General features: G+C 40.0%; 1 protein-coding gene across 1 annotated transcript in view; it reads left to right on the forward strand.

Moving 5' to 3' along the window:
* ADAMTSL3 (ADAMTS like 3) overlaps window positions 1–23,694 on the forward strand; it is a 274,919-nt gene that overhangs the window by 196,858 nt on the left and 54,367 nt on the right. The window contains exons 11-16 of the mRNA XM_077828139.1: window positions 2,932–3,070; window positions 4,981–5,031; window positions 8,930–9,134; window positions 10,460–10,607; window positions 13,191–13,275; window positions 20,233–20,519. Coding sequence (XP_077684265.1) covers window positions 2,932–3,070; window positions 4,981–5,031; window positions 8,930–9,134; window positions 10,460–10,607; window positions 13,191–13,275; window positions 20,233–20,519 — 915 coding nt within the window. The remainder of the gene's footprint in view (window positions 1–2,931; window positions 3,071–4,980; window positions 5,032–8,929; window positions 9,135–10,459; window positions 10,608–13,190; window positions 13,276–20,232; window positions 20,520–23,694) is intronic.

The following is a 23,694-nucleotide window of genomic DNA, read 5'->3' on the forward strand; positions in this document are numbered from 1 at the left end:
TGAAGAAAAGAGAGATGAGGTAGGTGAACAATGAGGCAAAACACTGTAGACTTGGTGCATGGTATTGGACCAAGTGAAGTGGCCAAACAGAGGTTTTTTGACAAACTAGCATACTCATCTTTGCAGAAATAGAGGCACATGGGCAGTATTTTTGCTGTATCAAAAGTATGAAACTTGTGGATATGTGAAGTGTTTAGAAGGCGAAATTTCTAATATTTAGCAACATGAGAAATGTGTATGGAGAGAGGACATTGAGGGTCAAAGGTAACATCAGAGTTTCTAGTGGAAACACCTGGAAAGACAGGAACATTATAGACAATAAAAAGCTGGGAAAGAAGAAAGAGTGAGGGATAGAAATGGAGTGATGCAAAAGGAATAGCACAGTGTTTGAGATCCACTTTTAAAGCTTATTCACTTGACTACAATTTTATTTGCTTTGCCCCTGATTCTCCACTACAAGTGGATGATGTAGACAGTGGTAGCTGCAGTGACCCCTGTATGGCACTCTGAACCCCAGCAGGTTGGTCCTGGTGAAAGTCAGACCAGCAGGGGGCCTACTCCAACTTCCACGGCTAGTTTAAACTCCACAATTTATACAACCAGGGGATTAAGATAGTTCAGTTCCACCATCCCCCTCTCCTCCTGCCTCAGGACATCACAAGTGCAAGGCTATCTTCTCCTTATGCAGAGGTGGTGGTTGGAGAAGTAGTTGGCATAGGAAATGATTATACAACCTATACCTGTTTTACACCGGTGCAGATTCATCTGATACAGGGAAGTTCTCCAGGGGAGTCTGATAGTAACACTCCTATACTCATTCTCTTAGAGACTAAACTAGTATTATTCATATAGACTAAAAAAATCAAAATAGTCTAAATAATTACCCCACTATTGCAGGACCCATTAAAATGCTGTTTTTCAAAGAATGGCTCGTGTGTTTGTTAAAAAAAATAAGAGAGCCTTGTCAAGTGCTTAAAGTACAAGTGAAGAGTCTGGTTCTCTTTGCAGCTGTCTCAGACCAGTCACAACACCTCTTTGTGCCTCAGTTTCCCTACCATAAAAAATGGAAATAACATACACTCACAATTACTATTCCTAGGTCCCATGCCTCTAGCCAGAGTCATGGTGGGAAACTCCTCTATCTCAGAAGATTTTTTGGCCCTTTGAAACATGACCCTCATTTGAAATGTGAATGCTAATCCTGTGGGATGGTATTGTCAAAGAAGTAGAATTGCAAGCCTAAGTGTTTTTCCCTGATGTTCCTCACAGGGGAAGAAGTGTACAGTATAATATTTTTTATTGTGAGCATTGCAAACACTGGATAGCTCAATGGACATCTTCCCTTCTAGGTTGATGGCTCAAATCCAATCTAAGAGAGTGTTGTCTTGAAAAATTATTACTATCTAATGGCTGCTTATTCTCTTTGAAATTAGCTGGTAGCTTCAGTGCAATTCCTTGTGGATGGATGTCCTTATTAGGAAATCACACCATCTTTATCAACAAAGCTTGGTGTTCTTGTTGGCAGTCCTGAGAGAAAGGCCAGTAAATAAATGAGCCTGGAGACTAAGCTACACACTGACCCCAGACAGCGGCAGTGTTGAGGGCTGTATGTTACTGGGGAAACTTGCACTGCTGCTGCCCAGCCTGAACCTATTATCTTCTCGAAGATTTGGTCTCCAGATGCTGTCTGAGCTCTTTCACCAGCACTAAAATGACTCAGACATTTCAGATAGAAAAAGTTCCACACAACAAAAAATTAGAATCAGCTGTTCACCAGGATATCATGTCTCAGTTGGATCACTCCACATTCAGTTCTGTAATCTCTGTGTGGGTGAGGGAGAGTCTCGGGAGTGCAGAGAGGAGAGGTGTGGTTGTATTTGTACAAACAAATACAAATAAACAGGAAAGTTTTAAAAACCTGAATTTTCTTTGCAGCTGGTAATTCTTCTTGGTCTGCTGGGTGCTTACAAGAACTGGCACATGCATGCTTAAGGTGCTGGAACTGCTTCGTTTTTCTTTATGATCATCACTCTCATGCATGATGACACTTTGGATCGGCCAAGAGACACATAAGTGAAGCTATTGCTATATGATACTTCAGCATTTTCAGTAGACACAGTTATGTTATTAGTTTATTGACTCTATTTGGATTTTCATTCTTGTGGTTTCATCCTTTTTCTTTTTTAGCACATACCAGAACATCCTTCTTGTCTTCTCTGTTTCAGTGAAAGACAATTCCTGTGAATAAGCTTTTTTATCTTAGCCAAGAAAGCAACCTAGTGGTTTATTAAACTCAGATCTTTTCTGTTAACCAGTCCTTTTATGCAGATATTTGCACCAAGTAGTTACTTCAGGTTTTCTTTTCTTGGCTCTTTAACTAGGAATGTTCTTGAAAATATTTCTTTGTTTTCTAAAGTTTAACTTAACAATGTCTTTGGACCTCATCTCCAATTCCTCTGGCTTTCTGTTTTAAGTATTTTTCATACCACACATGACCACCTAATACACCTCTCAGTAGTGCACTCAGTAAACACTTCTGTGTGGATTTTATAAATGTGGACGTACAACACGGCCATCCAATTGTGCACCTCAAGAAAGTGACCAGTGAGGTGTCCTAGTAGGTGTATAACTGCATCTGTTAAAAATTTGTCTTCCTAAAACACTCCCGGAACAAAGGGCCAGACTCTCAGTTGATGTTAATTGATATAGCTTCCTTGACTTCAGTTGCTGACTGAAGATCTGGCCCTATATGTCCGAGTACAGCATTTCCTTATTAAAAAAAACCCCAGCGTTTCCTTATTTTAAAAAAAACCCACAAAAATCACTGCATTTAACTGGATGTATAGTTTAGTATTTGAGAAAAGAAAGCCGTTTGAATTTATCTTCCTTCATCACAAGCATTAGCATGTTCATCTTTTGCTCCCATGTTAGGTTATCAACTTAACTCTGCTGAATGTGTGGATATTCGTTTGAAGCGAGTTGTTCCTGATCACTACTGTCACTACTACCCAGAAAATAAGAAACCAAAGCCTAAACTAAAGGAATGCAACATGGATCCCTGTCCTTCTAGGTTTGTATGACAAATATGCAAGTGGGATGGTATTTTTAGTTACTAAGGAGCAAGTAACCATATTTATTTGACTTTTGACACACTTTGATCTTCAGGACTGCTTAATTTTAATTGTTCAGGACATTAAAGAAAGTCTGGCATTTGCACCAACACGAACAGACTTGTAGCACTTCCTCAATCTTACACAGAGGTGGTTTCAATAGTCCATTTGTTTTTGTTCGTGGCCTACCTTTGCTGCAGATTTCTTGCTGAGCTCTATGGATATGTCTACCCTGCCATCAGAACAGCACATGCAGAAATATTCAAGCTAGCTTTGGTTGAACTAGCTCACTACACATAGCAGTATGGCTGCTGTGGCACAAACAACAGTATGAAGTTCCCAGGTGAAGTTGTACTCAGATAGCTAGCCTGGGCCGCTGTGGCAACATCACTATTTTTAGCAAGCTACCTTAATCAAAGCTAGCTTGGATGTGTCTACACAGGCTGTACTGGTGCCTCCCGATTGTGGTGTAGACATACCCTATGGCACCAGTGCACACATTTTGTAGGATTATGTGAACATGAGGGACTGTATGTCTGCTTTTGGATTTATCGATGCTGTCATTTGTTATTCAGGATTTCCCATTAAAGGCAGGTAGTAGCTCCATTCCTCATTCAGCATGAAGTTTTTGCATGTGGTTTATTCTGGTTTGTCCATCTGTCCGGTATAAAAATTTCATTCGCCATTTTCACTCTACAATTGGTCACATAATATTTAAAGTTTTGGGGGGATATTTTTTAAAGTTACAAGATAGTCAGAAAAAATCAATTCAAATAAAGGTACTTCTGGTGCAAATACCACTGAATATTATTGCCAAATTATAAAGGCTACAGTATACATAAACTGTATTGAATTGCACAGTGGTATTTAAAACTAACTTACTTTTGGATTGTCTGGTGAGGTTTCCTGGCTCTGCTGAAGTATCTTAAAATACTTCACGGTGTCAGGTCCCAGAACCTCACATTAATATGCCATCTGGCTGGACTAGAGTTATATATAAGAAAAGGAGGAAACACTCTGAATGGATTTCATTTCCTATAGCTAACCTGTCCATTTCCTTTAATCCGTGTTAAATATAACCATTGATGGTGACCTCTGCTAAGTATAGATGCACAGACTTTAAAAGTTCTTTTAGAAAATGCTAGTTGATAGAATGGCAAGATTTTAATACAGTATATCTGAAAAAGCTGTGGGAGCACGACAGGTAAAAAAGTAGAAATTATGAGCTCTTGCTATACAGATTTACCCTACAAAGACAGACCAGGGGATGAGGGGAAATAATGTCCTATTTCACTTCTCCTTGCAGACCTGAGGAATAGACCTTCCCTTAACCTCGGAGCCTACTCCTGCTAGGTGCTGAGCAACTTCTGTAATTCAAGTAAGCAGCAGTTGAGGGTGCTGAGCACCTTCCAGGAAGTGCTCAGCACCTCCATAGATTGAACCCTTATCATGCATTTTTTCAGCTGCATGCACCTTCCACGGATCCCTTCATTACAGATTTCTCTGTGGTGTCCATTTCTTTGTTAAGAAATGACTGTGCATCCCGGGGAAGTGGCACAACCTGGGAGGAGTCACACACAGGAGGATTACGTAGAACTGTTTAATGGTCATTCATTGCCTTTTGAGGAGAAATTGCTTTTTCCATTTTTGTGGAATGAATTAAGGAGTTAATAGAGCGTTTCCAGCATCTTCAGAAATGATGGGTACATAATGGGTCAGCTTGTTCCACAGGAAGATCCTGTAGTTGGTCTCACATTTCCTGATCTCATGGTGGGATTTGTTCACTTTTAAATATGATTGTGCATAACATGTAGAGCAAATACCATCTCGGATATGAGAAATAATGATGCCATATTTCTTTTATTGACAGTGATGGATTTAAAGAAATCATGCCCTATGATCACTTCCAGCCTCTTCCTCGGTATGTATGGGGACTAAAACATGTAGGTCAGCATTAGGATGAGATTTCCGTGGGAATTCAAGATTCAAATACAAAGACTCAAATCACTGTATAGTTTAGAACATTATCTACTGTCTTTGCATACTATCGTAGTAGTTGATCTTCCAAGTTATACAGAAGAGAGTAGATCTTGGGCTCAATCCTGCAAACACTGTGCATGTGAGTGACTTGAATGGGACTATTCCTAAGTAAAGCGTTGCAGGATTGGGCCCCCTGTTACTGCAACAAAAACCTGCTAAGTGCATAACTGTTTAGTGCAGAAGTAATAGTCTGTTAAAATTTCCTCTAAAATTCATGTATTTATTCATTTTTTTCTGTGAAGGTATATTTTGGTTTGATTAATAAAAAATGCATGCATTCAGTGTAACTATTCATGTAATGTGGCACTCTGGGAATGAATTCTTTGCTTGTTAAAATATATTGCTCTTCTGTTCTTTTTGTTGTTTATTCCTACATGCTGTTTGTTCATATACACACTGCTTTAGTACTTTGCAGATATGGAATTTTCTGTGCTTCTTCATTACCTAAGTGGTTTGAGAGCATTGTTTCACCTGAGATGGTCAGAAAATTAATTTAATGCTCCTCTGAAACGTGCTTGATGGTTTTTTTTATAAAGAACTTAGGGACTTCAATTTAAAAACACTGGGTCAGATCTGCAGCTGGTTTAAATCAGTGTAGTCAGTGGAGGTAAGCAGATTTACACCATCTGAGGATTTGGTCAATTGTTTAATGAAAAGCTAAAATTAAAAATATATTTTTCTGAATATGGTGGGAGAAGAGTGAACTTGCAGACTCACTTGACTGAGTGGAACTCTTTGGATTCCATCAACTGGTGTAAATTATCATAGCTCCATTGACTTGACAATTTACACAGCGGAGGATATGCTGCTCTCTGATGTTTTTTGGCTTTGTCAGATAGGTGGAGATGTTTTCTCCTGTGGCTTAGTACTGGAGTTTTGCAATTATCCTGATCCTATCTTTTCCCCTTTCCTCTCTTCCTTCTGCTGCCAGACTGCAGATTTCTCTGTGTTGACCTCAACACAATTTCTTTATATCAATGCTTCGTGTTCTGAGTGGCTCAGGAAACCAGTTGAAATTAAGGTTTCGTTTCCCTTCTGTGCTGCACTATGCCTATAGAGTCTGTACAGCACTGTCCATGGTGAAGGAGATCATAAGGAGGGTGAAGTCATGGGCAGCTGCTCTCATTTCAAGCATTAAGAACTGCAGATAAGGGCTCACATCACTCCAGGTCTGTGCCAGCAGACACTGGCCTAGTCCCCATGTGTGAAATCTCACGAAAGCTCATGCTCAAATAAATTGGTTAGTCTCTAAGGTGCCACAAGTACTCCTTTTCTTTTTACTGGGGGCTGTGTTAGTTTTGTTGGTTTAAAGGAGTCATGATCACCGCATCTACTCAGAGACCAGCGAGCAGCAAGCATACACCCAAAAGTTGGTGGCATTGCTTAAGGAAGGGGCGAGAACAAGGCAGGCTGATTCAATGTATTGCTGCTCTAGCCTTCACTGGGAGCGCTCTTAAAGAGCTTCAGTGGGAGAAGAAAGCTGCCCTTCTCTAACAGAACTAGAAGAGGGCGATGGTGGAAACACCTGGCCACTTTGCACATTCTTGCACCAGCTGGTGAATCTGGCCCAGTCAGGAGCTAAATACTGCAGCAATTCTCACATATATACACTCTGTGCTTGTTGCCTGTAAAGTTGTTGCACATACTCCACATTAATTCTGCTTTTTACCTGTTCAAGTGCTGAGCCTGGCTGTTCACACATAACAGGCATAAAACAAAGTGCTGTAGATGCTCTTCACCAAAGCTTTACTGGCTCGCTTTTCTTGAGCAGCAGTCACCTCCCATGTAATACAAAGGCCACGTGGAGGGCTGCTTTGCAATCCTGTGGCATTCACCACCATTTTCTCATTCAAATGAGGAAGTTGTGAGAAAGTCACAATGCACACTGCAGGCTCTTGAAAGAGTTCTCTTGCGGCTGGAGCTGTAAACGTCCTACTGAAATATTTCTACAGATGGAGATCTTTGAAATAAACAGAAAAATTTCCCAGGATAAAAATTTTCTTTTAAGGCTTTTGGAATGCCTCCATATATCTCAGACTTGCTGGACTGTTGAGGATCCCTTGACAGTTGTGGGTTCTGGAAAGTGTCTCCTTGACTGCCTGCCCACGACACTTCCCCTCCTCCCCCCAGTAGCTCTGGACCTCACTCCATCTTGAAAATGCTCAAGGGAATATGGGAACTGGAGTGTGTTTGAAACTGATGAGATAAAGAAAAACAACTATAAAACTTTATGCTATAAACACTTCTAAGAGTAGTATTACATCTAGTACAGTCAGCCTTACACATATGAATCCATGAGCTGCTAACTCATTGAACAGCTAATTGCTCTTTAGTTCCTGATATTTTCAAAGAAAATGAGTTGATTTTAACACTGGCCATTTGTTTAGGTAAAACAGTGAAAAGTATAACTGTGACATTTTAAAAGCCTTTTTCTCTGGTAATGTGAAATGAATATTTAGTCAGTCAGCTATATATTGCCTGCTTTTGAGCATATATCCTATGTTTAAAGTTCAAAGGAGGTTTTTGTATGTTTAAAATTGACTCTGTGCTATAGTGTTTGAACATGATTGATATGTTTCTTGTAGACAGTTTAATGAATTATTTAAAATAGGAAGTATTCTTGAGTTACCTTCTGTATCGTAGGGAGTAGGTAGTACTTACTGACGTCTGCCTTTGATTTATAGGCTTCTGCTCCATCTACTCTGATATTATGACTTCCTTTACAAAACCTATGTTACTCTTGATGAATTGATTTAGGTGGGATATTTCTGTACTGGCTGAGTCTATCATTCATAAATGATGTAATTTTTTTCACAGTTCTTTTCTGAGCCACTGCAATGGTAATATTTAAAGGTTTTAGACTGGCTATAGTAAAGTCTTCTTACTCACTTCCTGCCTTGATTTGCCAAAGCTAAGATATGACGAGCTTTAAAGACCAGGTGCAGGACCCAACTATTTCCCCAGGTTTCTTTGTGGGGGCAGGTGGATGGGGCAATGAGGGACTGAATAGGGCTGTGTGAGAACCAAAGTAGGAGCCCAGGATTGAGGCCTTGTAGTTTGTAATTGTCAATGATACACTTACGTCAGGAAGATCCTTGAGTATGTCTTCAATATTTATTTACTGTCTTTTGTGAAAGAGTAGATGCCTAAATGTGTGGTTTGTGCTTAGAGTATGAGATAAAGCCACTGAAAATGTATAACTTTACTGTCTTCCCCACTTCTGATGTCACTGCAAGTTTGATCTTCAGTATGTTTATCTCTCGGGCTGTAAGCTTTTCAGAGCAGGGGCTTTTGTTTTTAGACCGCCTCAAGCACATTGTTGGTGCTAACCAAATAATAATGATGAAAAATTACATGTAGCCATGTAAAGTAGTAGCCTAAGTGTGGAACACACTTCATTATGTTGATTCATTCTAGACATTATTCAAATAATCAAATACATTGTATTCCTGCTTTAACTCCTCAAAATGTATACAAGAGAATCAGGTTATTCCAAACACTTCAGGAAATTTACCTGGGCACTTTAGTCCATTTATTTGTGTGTTCATTTTGGCACATAGCAGAAAGAAAGCCTGAAACAAAGGCACAATATGTTTCTGATTCTATATACATTTTTGTACAAATGTCAGAAAATAGACCTGATTCTGCTCCCTTTTGAAGTCAGTGGCAAAAGTTTCATTCACATCAGTGGAAATAAGATTGGGTTCAATATTTTGCTATGCTTTATAGATGGTATTATTTTTAATGTATTTGGGGTTTGGTTGTTTTTTTCCCCCTAGATGGGAACATAATCCTTGGACTGCATGTTCTGTTTCCTGTGGAGGTGGAATTCAGAGGAGGAGCTTTGTTTGTGTAGAGGAGACCATACATGGAGAGATACTGCAAGTGGAGGAATGGAAATGCATGTATGCTCCCAAGCCCAAGGTCATGCAAACCTGTAATCTGTTTGATTGTCCTAAGTGGGTAGCTATGGAATGGTCTCAGGTAAACTGAAAAATTATTTGTACCTAATTTTGAAAGGCAGCCTCTAATTGTATACAGTGATATAATTATGGGCAAAAATAATTGCAGGCACATTTTGTGGCACTGAGCAGTAGATATTTAGCCTACAATTCATGATGTAAGATATCTCTGTGGAATAAAATGCATGTGCAGGTTTTTGTGCCTTCAGAACTATACTTCAGGACTTTTGTCTCCCACTTCTTGATAGATGTAATCAGGGGTGAAAGTAACTTAAGGGACTTACTGGTATGCAGGGCAGCCGGGGTCCTGAGCAAGGTGGGTGGGTGGCTCAACCAGAAGGGGTGGGGCTGGGGCCAGGGGCTCCTGGCCGCTGCCACCACGCTGGGGCTCTGATGATGATTTAAAGGGCTGGGGGCTCCAGTTGCATTAGCGGCGGCTGGGAGCCCTCAGGCCTTTAAATCACCGCTGGAGCTCCGTGATAGTTGTGGCAGCGGTTGGGAGCCCCAGGGCTCTGGTGGCGATTTAAAGGGCCAGGGGCTCTGGCCGCTGCTGGGAGCCCTAGGCCCTTTTAAATTGCCAGGCCCTGGGGAAGCTGCCCCCTGCCAGTAGGATCAACTGTGTACCGGCTCTTACTGGTACACTGTACCAGACTGTACCGGCTTACTTTCACCTCTGGATGTAATCCTCCACTGCAGATAATTTGCCAAGAACATGGCTGTTTGGGAATTGAGAGATATCTGTATGGGTGGTTTTCCTAGCATTCTCCTTACCTTTCATTATAGTAACAGGAATACAGAGCCAACATATCTTGGTTCTGCTTATCTGACATGGATAGATAACACTTCTATGTTTCCTGAGTTCATCCAAATAAGATCACTGAAATACAGTTGGAGAAGCATTCTGATGTTTTTTCTGACCCAACTTAAACCAAAAACCACTAAAAATGTTGTGAGAGAGCTTATTCTCAGTAGATTCACAGTTCCATTATAGACTGTAGCTGTTCAGATAAGCTTTGCAGAACCCAGGAAGACATCCCCCCTCACCCCCCCCCCCCACATCTTTAGAGGTTTGTCCATTACTAGCCATCACTAATATCCTTTAGTCACTTGGCAATGCAAGATTATATTTAAATAATGTTCATCTGAAATCTGATGGAACAGCTATTATAGTTTTCACTTAAGGCCTGATGCCACACCCACTGAAGGAAATGGAAAGACTCCACTTTACTTCAGTGGGCTTTGGGTAAGGACTTAAAGCTTCCAAATTCATATTTATGAATGACATTATTTTTAAAAAATATTTTTAAAAGAATCTGTGGAGTAAGATTATTGTATTGTCTCCTTTAGTGCACGGTAACCTGTGGCCGAGGCTTACGTTACCGAGTGGTATTGTGTATTGACCACCGTGGCCAGCATGTCGGGGGCTGTAATCCACAACTTAAGCTACATATAAAAGAAGAGTGCATTGTGCCAGTACCATGTTGCAAACCAAGAGGTAACTGGAACTTTGTCTGCATGTGTTATTGTTTTGCATTTTTGTTAACAGAAGTAAAGGGTCCGTGGTCACCTCTCCCAAAAGTACCAGAAGCTCAAATTTGCCAGGACTTGTTCCAGTGTTGGTAAAAGGAAGTGTTGTTGCCATTGGTGGTAAGAAAGGTATATGTGTGATATTTTTTGCTGATAACATTGATACCATGTAATGAAAACTACAAGCTCTCTAAATTAAAATACATAACTTAAGTTAAATAGGGGAAAAGTGGGAGCAATACATTAGGTGCCAGGGGATTGCTCAATAACATTGTCAATGGGAAGAGTAATATGTTCGTAGAGCTTATGGTACATATAACCATGGCCCTTGTTCCTCTATATCGACAGCTAGAACTACAGAATTCTGCAGGCAACATGGAAAAACCTTAAATAATGTCCATGCTGATTTCCCTCTCCTCTTCTTTTCCACTTTTTAATTTTTTTAAAATAATCTTTAATGCTTAATGACATGGATTAACAAATGTCCTTTAAAAATTAATTGAGGAATAAAAGGTAGATGAGATGATGTAGGGAAATAAGGGGAAACAAAGAGCAAGAGGTATGAAGTGATATAAAAGTGACATTTCCTATTCCATTCTTATCTCATAAGTACAGTAGATCGGTAGGTAGATAGCTAGGTAGGCTTCTCTGTCTCCTGTCTCAGTCCTGGTCCCTGAACCTTAGGCTTGGAAAGTCTTTTCAGTCTTTTCATATTTATTGGAAAAACTTGTTGGGAATATTCACAACTCAACAGTAAGATTTACATAGTAAAATTAATAGCAAATGTAGTTAAGTGCTATTGAAACCCAATGACTTACCACAGATAAGTTGGTAGAGCAGGATATTTTGAGGTTTTAGGGAGTTCTCCAGGCAAAAAACCATCAAGGGACAAATACAACAGAATTCTCTAAGTCTTGCAGTAAAAATGGTAATGAAAGTATTATGGAACTTCAGGGGACCTGCAAGGAGAAGAACTTGGTATGAATGTGGTGTGTATCTGCACAGTCCAAAAGGAGTTTAGATAAAGTTCTTTGAAGTTTCATTCTTTTCAGTACATGGAGAATATATTGGAAGACTTCAGAGCTTAGACCAGTGTTTCTTAACCTTTTTGTGCTGGCAACTCCCTTTGGACTTTAAAAAAAAAAAAAAAAGGTTGTGACCCCCCGCTACCAGAAAAAACTGTGACCCCTTACCTTCAGCCCTATGGGATGTGGGACTCCAGCCTCCACCCTTTGGGCCACAGGGCTTCAGCCCTGCGCAGGGCTGAAACAAGTAAATTAGCTTTGTGCGGCCCCAGGAAATTGCCCTGCTTCCTACCCCATTATGCCGGCCCTGCTTGAAACACCCCTTCCTCCCCCCCCCAAAAAAAACTTAAGCCCAGTTGAGATACGCTGGTTTAGGCAATCAAGAGAGAAAGTGTTTCACACCAAGACTCTAGTTTGAATCCAGTCCATCTGTATTATGATTGAAATTTGTTACCCTTTGACAATTCTTCTAACCATATATGGTGAGCTGGCATTGCCGTTCTATTACTTCAAGATTTGGGTGTCCACATCACAAAATAACATCATTGCAATTGGCACTAACCAGCTGCACTTTTGGGAAACTCAGAAAAGAAGCCAAAGATTGAATGGATATGGAGATTGAATTACTGGTACCTTCCCACCCACAGAGGTATTCCTGCAGGTCAGGGTTTAGTAACAATGTCATAACAATGTGGTGGAAGTTGTATTACTGAATAAAAGATTTGCAGTGCTGCCTATCTGGTACATTTCTCAAATAGTAAATGAATATTACAAGGCAAACAAAATGTAAAAAGAAAACAGTTTACTTATCTGAATGATAAATTTTACCCTATAAAGAATTCTAAGATGTTTTATGCTCAAAATTGCAGATTTAGAAATATTGTGGCATTTTGTTTAGTATTGTTGGAATAAGGAAAAGGCTAGGAATAGAAATTGTGGCAAGTCGTATTCAATTTGCCATAAATACTCATTCATTTCCTGTTTAAGTTCTACCTTTCCATAGATAGAGTGACACTGAAGTGAGTAAATAATACAAAATTTGCATTTAAAATGCCAACAATTATTAATAAAACAAAGCAACGCCAAATTTGTTCTTGCTGCAGCTTTCTCCCCTCTTGATGTGAGACCTGCCAAGCAAAAGGCTTGTACTTTTGCCCAGGTGCAGACAAATCACATGGAATATTATATAAAAACTTAATGAATAGAGATTAAGGCACCTGACAGTCTCAAAAAGTAACAGCTAATACTTCAACTGTAATATGTGTCACTAGTATTAATTTCCAAAATCACAGTGTGGGATAATAGTAGAAGAAAAAGTGGTTTCAATAGCAGAGATGGACCTGTGGGCAGATTCAGTTCCAAACTTTTCTATAGTTCAGAAGAGGATTTTTGGATCTGGGTATTTTGTTTTGGACCCATCTTTAATCAATGCACTATGTAGACACTAATGTGCTGAAGTGAATAATGCAATATGTATTAAATGCTTCTGAATTTGATGGAATGAATTATGCTTTTTTCCATACCAGAAAAAATTCCTGTAGAAGCTAAATTACCCTGGTTCAAACAAGCACAAGAAATAGAAGAGACCAGAACAGCATCAGAAGAACCAATGTAAGTTCCCCTTTCTGGGTGGAAAAAATGTTGCTTATATATTGTACAAGTCAAGCCTGTTGTCATGCAGATGGATTTGGCATTTGACGCTCTGTGGGACTGGGCTACCTTGTGGGCTTTTATTCCTGGTTTTATATTTTGACTGCCTGGCTTTTGGAACAGCTGTCCTGAGTGGCATAGAATATATGGGCCAGATTGATGGCTCCCTATGCATCAGTGGAGCAATAGCAAGGGGACTTTAATTTAGCCATGAAAGCTGTTGAGGATTTCCCCAGTGTGGGAGAATCTTCAACTGATGTAAAGCAAGTGTATGCTGCTTTAAGCTAACCATTCCCTCCCTCTCAATAATGTAATCATTGTGTTGGAGATGGAGAGGGGCACATTGCTGGAGAGAGAAATACCCCTATGCCTCCACCCTCAAATATTACACACCATGCTCGTGAATTGAGGGGAGTTAATTATAATAATCTGAGCCATTCAGAAGATGTTGCTTGGGCCACCCACCACTTTGGCCCTGGGGCTGAGAAATAGTTGTGTTCACAGCATGTGCATAACTGACATTCTCTTGAGTCCAGCTCTATTCACACCCCTTTAGTTTAGTTCATATCTGTGATGCAATGAGCATTCATAGAATCACGTGTGTGTAGAATAACTGCGAGTGGTGCTTATCTCCTTCATATATTTTAATTACAGCAGGTGTTTACATGGGTTTCCAAGGCATTCACTGTAATGTGTTGTGTCTGGGCCAAATTCTGCTCTTATTTATAATTATGTAAATCTGAAGTTACTCAGAGGAGCTCAAGATTTACACCACTGTACCTGAGAGCAAGAATATGGGCCCCTGATATTTTATTTTTCTTCTGCTGCTTAGCTATTCTTTATTTTGGCTCATACATATTAACAGATGACCGTAAGAATAATAAAGCATTTGACACCTGCACTGCCTCACAAAGGAAACCTCCTGCCAAACAGGTGTTATTTGCACTATTATGCTAGCTGCCATTGGAAATTTTTCATTGACTGGCACCTATGGCCAAGAGTTGACTATTCGTGAGTAGTTACCCTCCTCTCTAAATTGGTGGCCATGAATGCAGAGGCCACGTCTGAATGTGAACTGTGATTGTTGAGGACAGTAATGCTAGCTGAATGAGCCTCTTCATGTTGAGTGTCTGCATCTGGGAATGGACAGATGTGAAACCTCCTCTAAAGAGGATTCAGCCTGAAAAAATAAAGAAATGCTTCTTTGGCCATCCAAAATCAGGTGTGCTGGTGTATGCTGGTGGGAACCAAGAACTAATGTACTCTCCAGGCCCTTAGGGTTCTCAGTGATATCCCTACAGAACAAGCAAAGCACAAACTAGTGCAACAGGTCATCCCAGCTTAGCAGTCTGAATGTCTTAAAATGGCAGCAGAACCAGAAACTTTCTAATGGGTTTACTTTTATACAACTACGCCAGATACACACTTTATGTGGCTGAATTACTGTACTGATGCCTTTTCTCTCAGGTGTCCCACATTCTGAAAGACACCATGCATGTAATTAGGTTTTCAGTGCATGCCCTGTCACATCTCCTCATTCTCCTGCCTTTGGTCCTCCCTTCTGAACAATCTTTATTCCCACCTTGGAGACCTAACTCCTGCTCACCTTTCAACCATCCTACCCTGCCCCACCTTCAAGGATCTGACTTTACCATTGTCATAGCAAAAATGTCTGGACCTGGGTCCAAAAGGCCCCTTCAGCCACTCATCACTAGTGAGTCCATGACACACCTTTTCTCTACTAATTTTTATGGTGTCCTCAGGTCTTCATACTCTGGGTACTCTGTGCTCCCCTGGGACCCAACTCTACTACCCCAGCCAGATCCCCCATTCACCTACATAAGTTGCTGTTGTCTTCTCCTATCACCACTAGGATGCTAGACCTGTTCTTTTCCCATTCTTCTGAGGAGGCTGGTAGGTAAGGGGAACTCAAACACCATTAAATAGATCTACAAGTGAAGCTGACCTTGAACAAAAGTAGATGAACTAGAGTAGGCCACTTCCCAGCTAATCTCCTTATTTGAATGAAAATACTGTATGTAGTACTAAGTTGTAACAGTAGAATATGGATTAAAATTCATTACAGTCCTTGAGACTGGCTAATGAGGCCACCATTTTCCAGCAAAATGGAAGGATTCTGTCTTCATTCTCTCTCTCCGCTTGCCCTTCAGGTACATGAACAGTGCTTTGCAATCACAACGATTTGTCACACCACCTTTCTGAATCTTGTATTCTATCTGATCTGGCCTTTTCCAGCTGGAATAAGCTTTTTTGGGGTCAGAGCATAGAGTCTAAAGAAAACTGTAACACACGGTTGTTACTTCCCCCCAGAGCAAACAGTAACAATAATTCCCTCCTGCTTGGAGTATGTTTAACTTTGCTTTTGTAGTTTATACGTGACACAGTATGACAACTTCTAGCCCAACTCTGGCTAGCATAGGGTTTACAATTTCCTTGGTACGTTGCCACTTTTAACTTTATTTATTCTTTTGTCATCCGAATTAAAACCGCAACATGAAATCTCAGCTCCTAGTTCATCCTTTTATTACAGCTGTCTTTTGTGCCTTCAGGCGATATTTTAGTTGATAATGAATAAGGGAATAAATGCAGCTGTGTTTTCAAACCCCACAAACAGGGGATTTGCCAAACCAGGAAGACAAATACCTCTGCCGCTGTGGTCTACCATGGCCGGTGTCCTGAATTTACATAGAGGGTGAATGTTCAAAAGCCTTTTTTTATTATTATTAGGAAAATTTAAAAATGACTGCTTGTAAAGCAAGGCCAAGAAAAATGTAGGTTTGACCTTTTTAGTTTTTAGTTGTGGAATGTGATGACAGTTGATACCCATCATTATTTTAAATGTTCCTCCCTTGAGCCTTCTTAGTTACAGTAGGATTCGCAATGAGGCTTCAGCAAGATTTTACAACCTTTTCTTTTAATAATAAGTTAAAGAAATAGACACCTCTGCAGCCTTTTCTTTTAATAACTTAGAGAAATAGAGGATAAATTTAGAATGCTTTCAAAAGCTGGTATGTTTTCTCAGCAACATGAGAACATCAAAAATAATTGTTCACTGGGTTTGTATAGAATTGCATTTACTAAAACTGAAATGTGGTGGGGTCCTTGAAGGTTCCTGTTCATTGCATTTAGAAAAATTCCCCCATTTGTGCCCTTTTTATTTTAAGTACATGTATTTCAGGCTTTCTTGCAGCCTCTCCACAGAAAGGTGGTCATATATTTTGCCCAATAAGTAACCACTCAACATGATAAAATCTGTGGCTCTGGATTTTAAAGAGGTAGTTCAGTGATGGGCAGGATTCCAGTGTTTCAAAGGTTCTATTCAGATAAGCACCCAAACATTTAGATGCTTCTGCAAACCTTATCCAGCCTCCTTGGATCTGCAAAGTTGGACTGGAAATATCAAAAGAACAGCCTTTCTTGAGGGATTTTGGCATTTTTGGTCCCAACCCAAAAGTGCAGGCATGGGAAAACTTAATAATAATGAGAGAAGTAAAGTTTTCCAGATCTTCTGAAACACAGAGAGGGTTGAGTTTGAGCAAAGGTTTGGGTTGACTGTTGCCTTATCTTTACCAATTTGCTCATCAATAGTTTAGATCACTGCTTCTTTTTCCCAGCCATCCCAACATGGCCCTACTGAACACCCACTTTCCTCCCCATTAGGTCATGATTGGTGGGCCTGATCTCCACTGCGTTGCACCTTGTGTTTGGTCATTTACACGTGTGCAAAGTGTGCCAAATCATAATGATAGCATTTTACCCCCACTTTGCACAGACGTAAGTGATTGCACAAGGCGGCAAGACAGTGGAGAATCAGGCCTCCTGTGACTTGCATAAATAGATTTTTCAATTTGATTTGGTTGATTTTTTTTTTAAGCATTCATGCAAATCACTATGAACACATCTTAAAAACTGGAGCCTTGTCTATGAAATTCATTAAAGGCCTCAAAAAACCTTCAGAATCCTAAACATTCCATTATAACCTACCTGATGACTTGCAAGGGACAATAATTTGAGAGCTGCTTTGATGCTACCTAATCCTGATCTAAACTCAGTCTGGGCCTGTTCCCATTGAAGTCAAAGGCAAAGTTACCAATGACTTCAATGGAGAAGTATCAGGCTCAATATGTTGCCAATTGTATGCTGAATATGCCACACAATGAAAAATATACAGCCTCTGATGTTGGTGGATTATTCCTTTTTACTATGTCAGTCACACATTTAAGGCAAAGTTCCATAATTTCTGCTTCAGGCTGTGGATTTAGCTAATTAATACAAAACTGGCACCTGATCCAGATTCATGATTTAGACAGAGTACTGTCCTGTCTCCAGAGTTCTACTGCTCTGTAATGCTGCCCGATCAGCTATATGAACTCATTTTGTACTAGTAGTCTCCATAGGCTTTTGCTTAATTTTAGCTATTTCAACTACAGCATGCCTTTGATGAGGTCATCAACTTGAAAAGAATTGCTGTAATATGGGGTCGTTCTAATTAACCCTACAGTCATGTGATTTGGTTTAGCAAATGACAAAGTAGAATTTCAAAACCCATGTTTTAATTTTTTTAATCTTGAACTTTGCTATGAAATCCCATGCACAAATATTCAACAGGAAACCCACTAGTAAAATTTAGGTCAGGTGTAAGTCAAGGAATAATTGCTTAGAATTTTCTGAGTTTCTTTATAAATTCTATGTATGTATAATATTACCCAGATATGGTTCTTTTTATGGAGAGAAGATCAGAATTTTGTCAAAGCATTATGCACAATTGCCCTGATTCAACAAAACACATAAGCAAGTGTTTAGCTCTAAGCACGTTACTATCACGTTGATTTCAAGGGACTACTAAAATGCTTGAAGTTAACCACATGCTTATTGTTTTGGAGGATCAGGGCCATTTTTGACATAACTATCTAGAAATTTTATATGGCTCCCTTTGGACCTTAATCTAGTCTCTATTCAGGTTCTGAGGTAACTTTCTTTGTTAGCAGGTTTTCCCATTGCTGTGTACTTCAGGGTTTCTCACTCATAAGCAGCTGTCAGAGACAAGTTGCTGGACTAGATGGACAACTATTTTGTCCCAGTATGGGATTTCCTATGTTTCCTGTCACTGCAGTAAATGAGCACCTGTAATTTGTTTCTGGCAATACTCTTCCAATGTAGAAGATTCTTTTAGTGCACTTCAAATGTTGTCAAACCTGTGACATGCTGAACACTCTCAGTTTCTGTTGACTTCAGTAGGAGGTGAAGGTGCTCAGCACCTTTCTGGATGCACTCAGCATCCTGCAGGATCAGGCCAAAGTTTGGGATGGTTCCATTCAGGTAAACTTCAAAAAAGGCCAAATCTTGACAAATTTGGAAATCATTATTGGGCAGAACTTGTCAGGGAAGTTCAGCAGCAGCTCCTCAAGGGTGATCAGCTTCTTCCTAACCCATATTAGCCAGTGCTCTTTAGAGGAGGGGAAAGATTTACTCTTCCCTCTTCTCCACAGCAGGTGCTCTTTGGAAAGTATCCCAGAGGCCTAGTGGGAATATATCTATAGCATAACTACTGTGTCATCAGATGCTCTTGTCTCCTCATGCCTCTCTGCAGTGGCAGAAGGCAGTTGGCTTGACATAGTAGTCTATTCGCAAACTCTATTCTTCAAATTTAGCAACACTCTGAGCTTGAGATCAGAGTATCAGCCATCCTGTGTAGACATGTCTCAGTCTTACATAACTGGCTGCTTTTAAATTTAAAAAAAAAATTCTCTGCAACAAAGCAACAGATTTTTTAATTGAAGAAAGGGAGGAAAAGCTGTTGGAACAAATAGATGTCTAATTTGGATCCTAAAGAGGTGTCCTTTGCTGATATTTTAGGAGATAATAAAGAAATGTTTTCATTTCCTCTGTTTCACGTACATCTGCTCCAGTTGGAAAATTTAAAAAAAATCTATTTCTTTCACCGAAGTGTTTGAAACCTTAAGAAAATGACCTATGCAATTATGTATTTAACTTATTGTCAAATTATCCACAAATCCACCCAAGATGATTTGTGGAATTCAGCCCTATTGTAATGGTCTAGTTTGAACATTAATATGTGACATAATAAAGGCCCTTGAAGTAATAGAAGATTACACATTTTTTAAAATATTACCTCTAGTCCATATATTAATGAGATGTGTACAATAAGAATTAATTATAGTTAATCAGGAGCATAAAGACACACAGATGAAAGTGATAGTCCACTGAGCAAGTTAATCACTTCATCAAAGTTGGGCCTCCTACAAGATGAAATCTAAATAGCATCCTGTAATGTTCTGCATTGGAGGTGGCTACATTTCAAAAAGTACCTTTCACTAGGTCTATTAAATGTCATTACAATGATGTCCTGTGGTAGCCCTTCTGGGAGATGTGAATAGAGTGTAGATGTGCTTTTGGCATATGTATGACATTGTGTGCTTTGAGAGCTACTGTAACTCAATGTGTAGACCTATATATACAGTTTGGCCCGCTGAGTGCTCCAGGAGTTTTGAGCTACCTTTCGGTATTGCTTTTTTTCCCCAGAAAGGTGAGTTGCTTTTCATTGCTCCATATGACCTTTCTTCCTCTCCCCCACAATCTTGTCTGTTGTCTTCGTTTAGTTATGTGGAATTGTGGGTAGGGGGAAAGTGAAGAGGATGTATTCCTGGGGTTTAATGATAGGATTTGGGTACGTGCTGAAACTGTATCTCAGTATAACCCATATTATTCATCATGTGCTTTGTTAGCATGTTGGCCACATTTGCAGTGTTATATTACATTAACTTTTTGTAGCAATATTTTAACTCTCCACATACATTTGCACGTGCACACACATATCAAGTGCAAATTTCTCCTCCTTCAGTTTTCTTTAAGTTGCTGCACTATGATTATTTGCAGGTTTATTCCAGAACCCTGGTCTCCATGCAGTACTACTTGTGGTCGTGGCATTCAGGTGCGAGATGTGAAGTGCCGTGTTCTTCTCACATTTACTCAGACTGAAATGGATCTGCCTGATGAGGAATGTGAAGACCCCAAACCAGCAACAGAACGAATATGCCACCAGCCGTCCTGCGACAGTGATCCTGTCCCATACACCCCAGAATTTTCACGTGCAGAAGATAGCAGTTTGAATTATGATTGGGAATACATTGGTTTTACTCCATGTTCAGCCACATGTGTTGGAGGTAATTTAAACATGTTTTCATCTATGGTGTTTAAATTTGACATTGTCAAATAACTGTTTGATATTATTCCAAATTAGTTACCATTGGCATTTAAAAAAAATTCTGAACTTCTAACTTGTGTTAATTCTTTTTACCTTTGACGATAGCATCTAAATGTCCCTTGCTTCCACATGCCTCACAAGGTAGTAATAGAGATAAAATTGGTTTTCTATAAATCTTTGAATGAGAAACTGGGCTGTATTCAGTCAACCAAGTTACGGAAAGTTTCTGTCAATGTTGATGCAGCAGTTAGTCTTGTATTATCGAAAGATAAGTTACAAGGAATCACTTCAGACTATCAGCTGGTTTATGGGTTTAGATAAATGAAAATATATGTGACAAATCAATGACAAATATGCCTAAATGTTCATTTTTCTCCAAGGAATTTATATGTGCAGTTTCTGAACTAAAATGTGCATATTAACTATTCACTGTCTTCAAAATGCTGCCATTTTTTATGGTACTGTAGACCTGTGGTATGGTAGCACAGGGAGACATCTCTCCAGAAATGGCTGAGATGGAACTCAAATAGGATGTTGTTTAGGATTTGGTCCAGCGTATCCTTCTGTAGGAAGTCTGTGCCATACATCTGTCTGCAAGTAGTTAGGCACATTCCTCCTTTAGATGTAATCTAATCTCTCTGAAGTACATATTGCTAGACAATGTTGCTAGTGTTGCTACTATGTACTGTACTTTGGAACTGGCCGTAGAAGTGAGTTATGAAGTGCGAAGTGGAAGCAGTGGAATTGTGAACACACCTGTATGTGACAGGAATGATGACATCAATGGGAAGTGAAGACAGTTGTACCCACAGAAGAAATATAATAAGTAGAAAAGGGCTGAGCAGCAACAGTTTGGAAGTCAAGAGCCAATCTGGAGCTCATAGAAAGTGGCCTCCTTTATAGTGGTCACCACCTGGAAGTTTGAAGACAGGAGAAGTTGGGAAAGATGCCCAGATAACTACCAGCATGATGGTAAGTGACCAATATAAAAGCCTCCCTTAACATTTAACATTCTTGTTTTATTGATGGCATTGACAATGTACCTGATCATGAAAAGTGTTGCTTTCTGCCGTTCCTCACTTGTTTCATTGGGCATTACAGGAACTTAGCCCCAGGAGGATATGAGTTATATGTATGTATGATTTGTTTGCAGTTTTGACAATGACTATTGTGATGGATTGTTATATCTATCTGCTTTAAAAAAATTGACAAAATATTTAAAAACAATAAAGGAAATGGTATTTTAAATTAGCAACAAGGCTTTCACTAGCTATAAGTTTTTTCAGTTCTCTTGATTTTACTATCTACATTTAATTTTGAAAGATTTAGTCATTTTATCTCCATCTTTAATCCATTTTACCAATACTTCTGGAGGACTTCTCAACCCACCTGTTTTCAAAAGGTGTTGAATTCTCTCTGGCAGTTTTGAATTTTGAGCATAGAACGGGGGACACACAAGCCAGATTTTCAAAAACAGCCTCTCAAATTTTAACTGATATCATATATATGCCTTGTAAGTGTAAAAACTTACATGTGAAAAATTGTACCTGCAAGTTGACGATTAAATTTCAGAGGCTGTGTTGAGGCCCATAATTTCATATACGAGAAGCAAAAAGCGTTTTTTTTAAATGGCTAATAATCAGAATCAGAATCAAGGCCTGATTCTGCTCCTGTTATAGCCAAATGGGAGTTTGGACATTGACTTCATTGAGAACAGTATTGGTCCTTTGTGATTTAAAGAGGCAGTTCAACTAAACATTTGCCTCTGGATATACATGAATTGAAACTACTTCTTCAGCATGTAATGCAGAACGTTTGAAATGAAGAGACTTTTCATACGTGTTCTTGAGACTTCTGTAGAATCTATAGCACCACATGTCTAGATGTTCTTCATAAGTGCTACTCCTAGGAAATGTGGGAAGTTTTGAGACTATTTGATCAAAGTTGAACAGCAATACCTTTGCTGTTATGCTAGTTAGATAATCATGACTTTGTTCTCCTATCAATGCTGTTCATCTAGCTGCCTTAGCAGACACTTTCAAACAGACTAAAAATTACCAGTGGATAAATTGTTTTAAGAAACCAGACTTCTTTTCTGTTTCCAACTGATTGCAGTGTACTAACTAATGATCTCACAATGTCTGTTTTTTTCCATTGTGTAGTTCAAAGGGCCTGATCAATTTCAGCTCAGTTTTAAATCCGTATCTCATTTCAGTAAGATTAACTTTTTAGTTATAAGGAAAGAAATATAACATTTTAAGATAGGAATATCAAAATTTAATGTAAAGTATGAGAGCTTCTGTGTCTCTAACATGCATATATCTATCAAGGGCTTTTAAAATACATTCCTTAAGATTTCTATATTTGGAACTTTTCGCTCAGTTTCTTAATGCCCACTTTTCCCTGACCGAGAGGAGGCCTGCTCAGTCTAAACAAGCTGCAGATTTTATTGTCACTATGTCATATATTGCTTGAGCAAGGAATGAATCTGTGTTGCAAGGCTTGTCATTTTTATTATACCTTACCCCCAAATCCGCATGTGGACTATGCATAAGACTCCGTGTTTGTCACTGAGGTCACAGAAGTCATGGATTCTGTGACTTTCTGTGATTTCTGCAGCGGCTGGTGTGCCTGGCTCAAGGGCCACCTGAGCAGCTCAGGCAGCCCCTGGGCCAGGCACACCAGCTACTGCTGGTGCAATCTCGCTCCCCCCTCGCCCTCCAGCAGCAGGAGCTCAGGGCTGGGGGTTGGACTGTGGGGTGGCACTTACCTAGGCCGGGCTTCCTGGAAAGGCGACAGGAACTCCCCTCCCTCAGCTCCTAGCTCCATGTGCTGCCTCTGCCAGCAGGCACCGCCCCCATAGTTCCCATTGGCTGCAGTTCCCAGCTAATGGGAACTGCAGAACCAGGGCTTGGGGTAGAACAGAGGCAGCACATGGAGCTCAGGAGCCGGGTAGGGAGCCTGTCCCAGCCCTGCCAACCCTCCCCCACGAGCACCCAGGGCACCCCTCCAGGCTGGCCCCCTCCCCGAGCACCTGCAGAACCACCACCCCCCGAGCACCCGTGGTGCCCCCGGGCTGTCCCCCTGAGCCACCACCCACCCCCAAGTTTTAGTTAGGGGTATATAGTAAAAGC

The sequence above is a fragment of the Eretmochelys imbricata genome, chromosome 10 (genome assembly GCF_965152235.1).
Source record: "Eretmochelys imbricata isolate rEreImb1 chromosome 10, rEreImb1.hap1, whole genome shotgun sequence".
NCBI classification, from domain to species: Eukaryota; Metazoa; Chordata; order Testudines; family Cheloniidae; genus Eretmochelys; species Eretmochelys imbricata.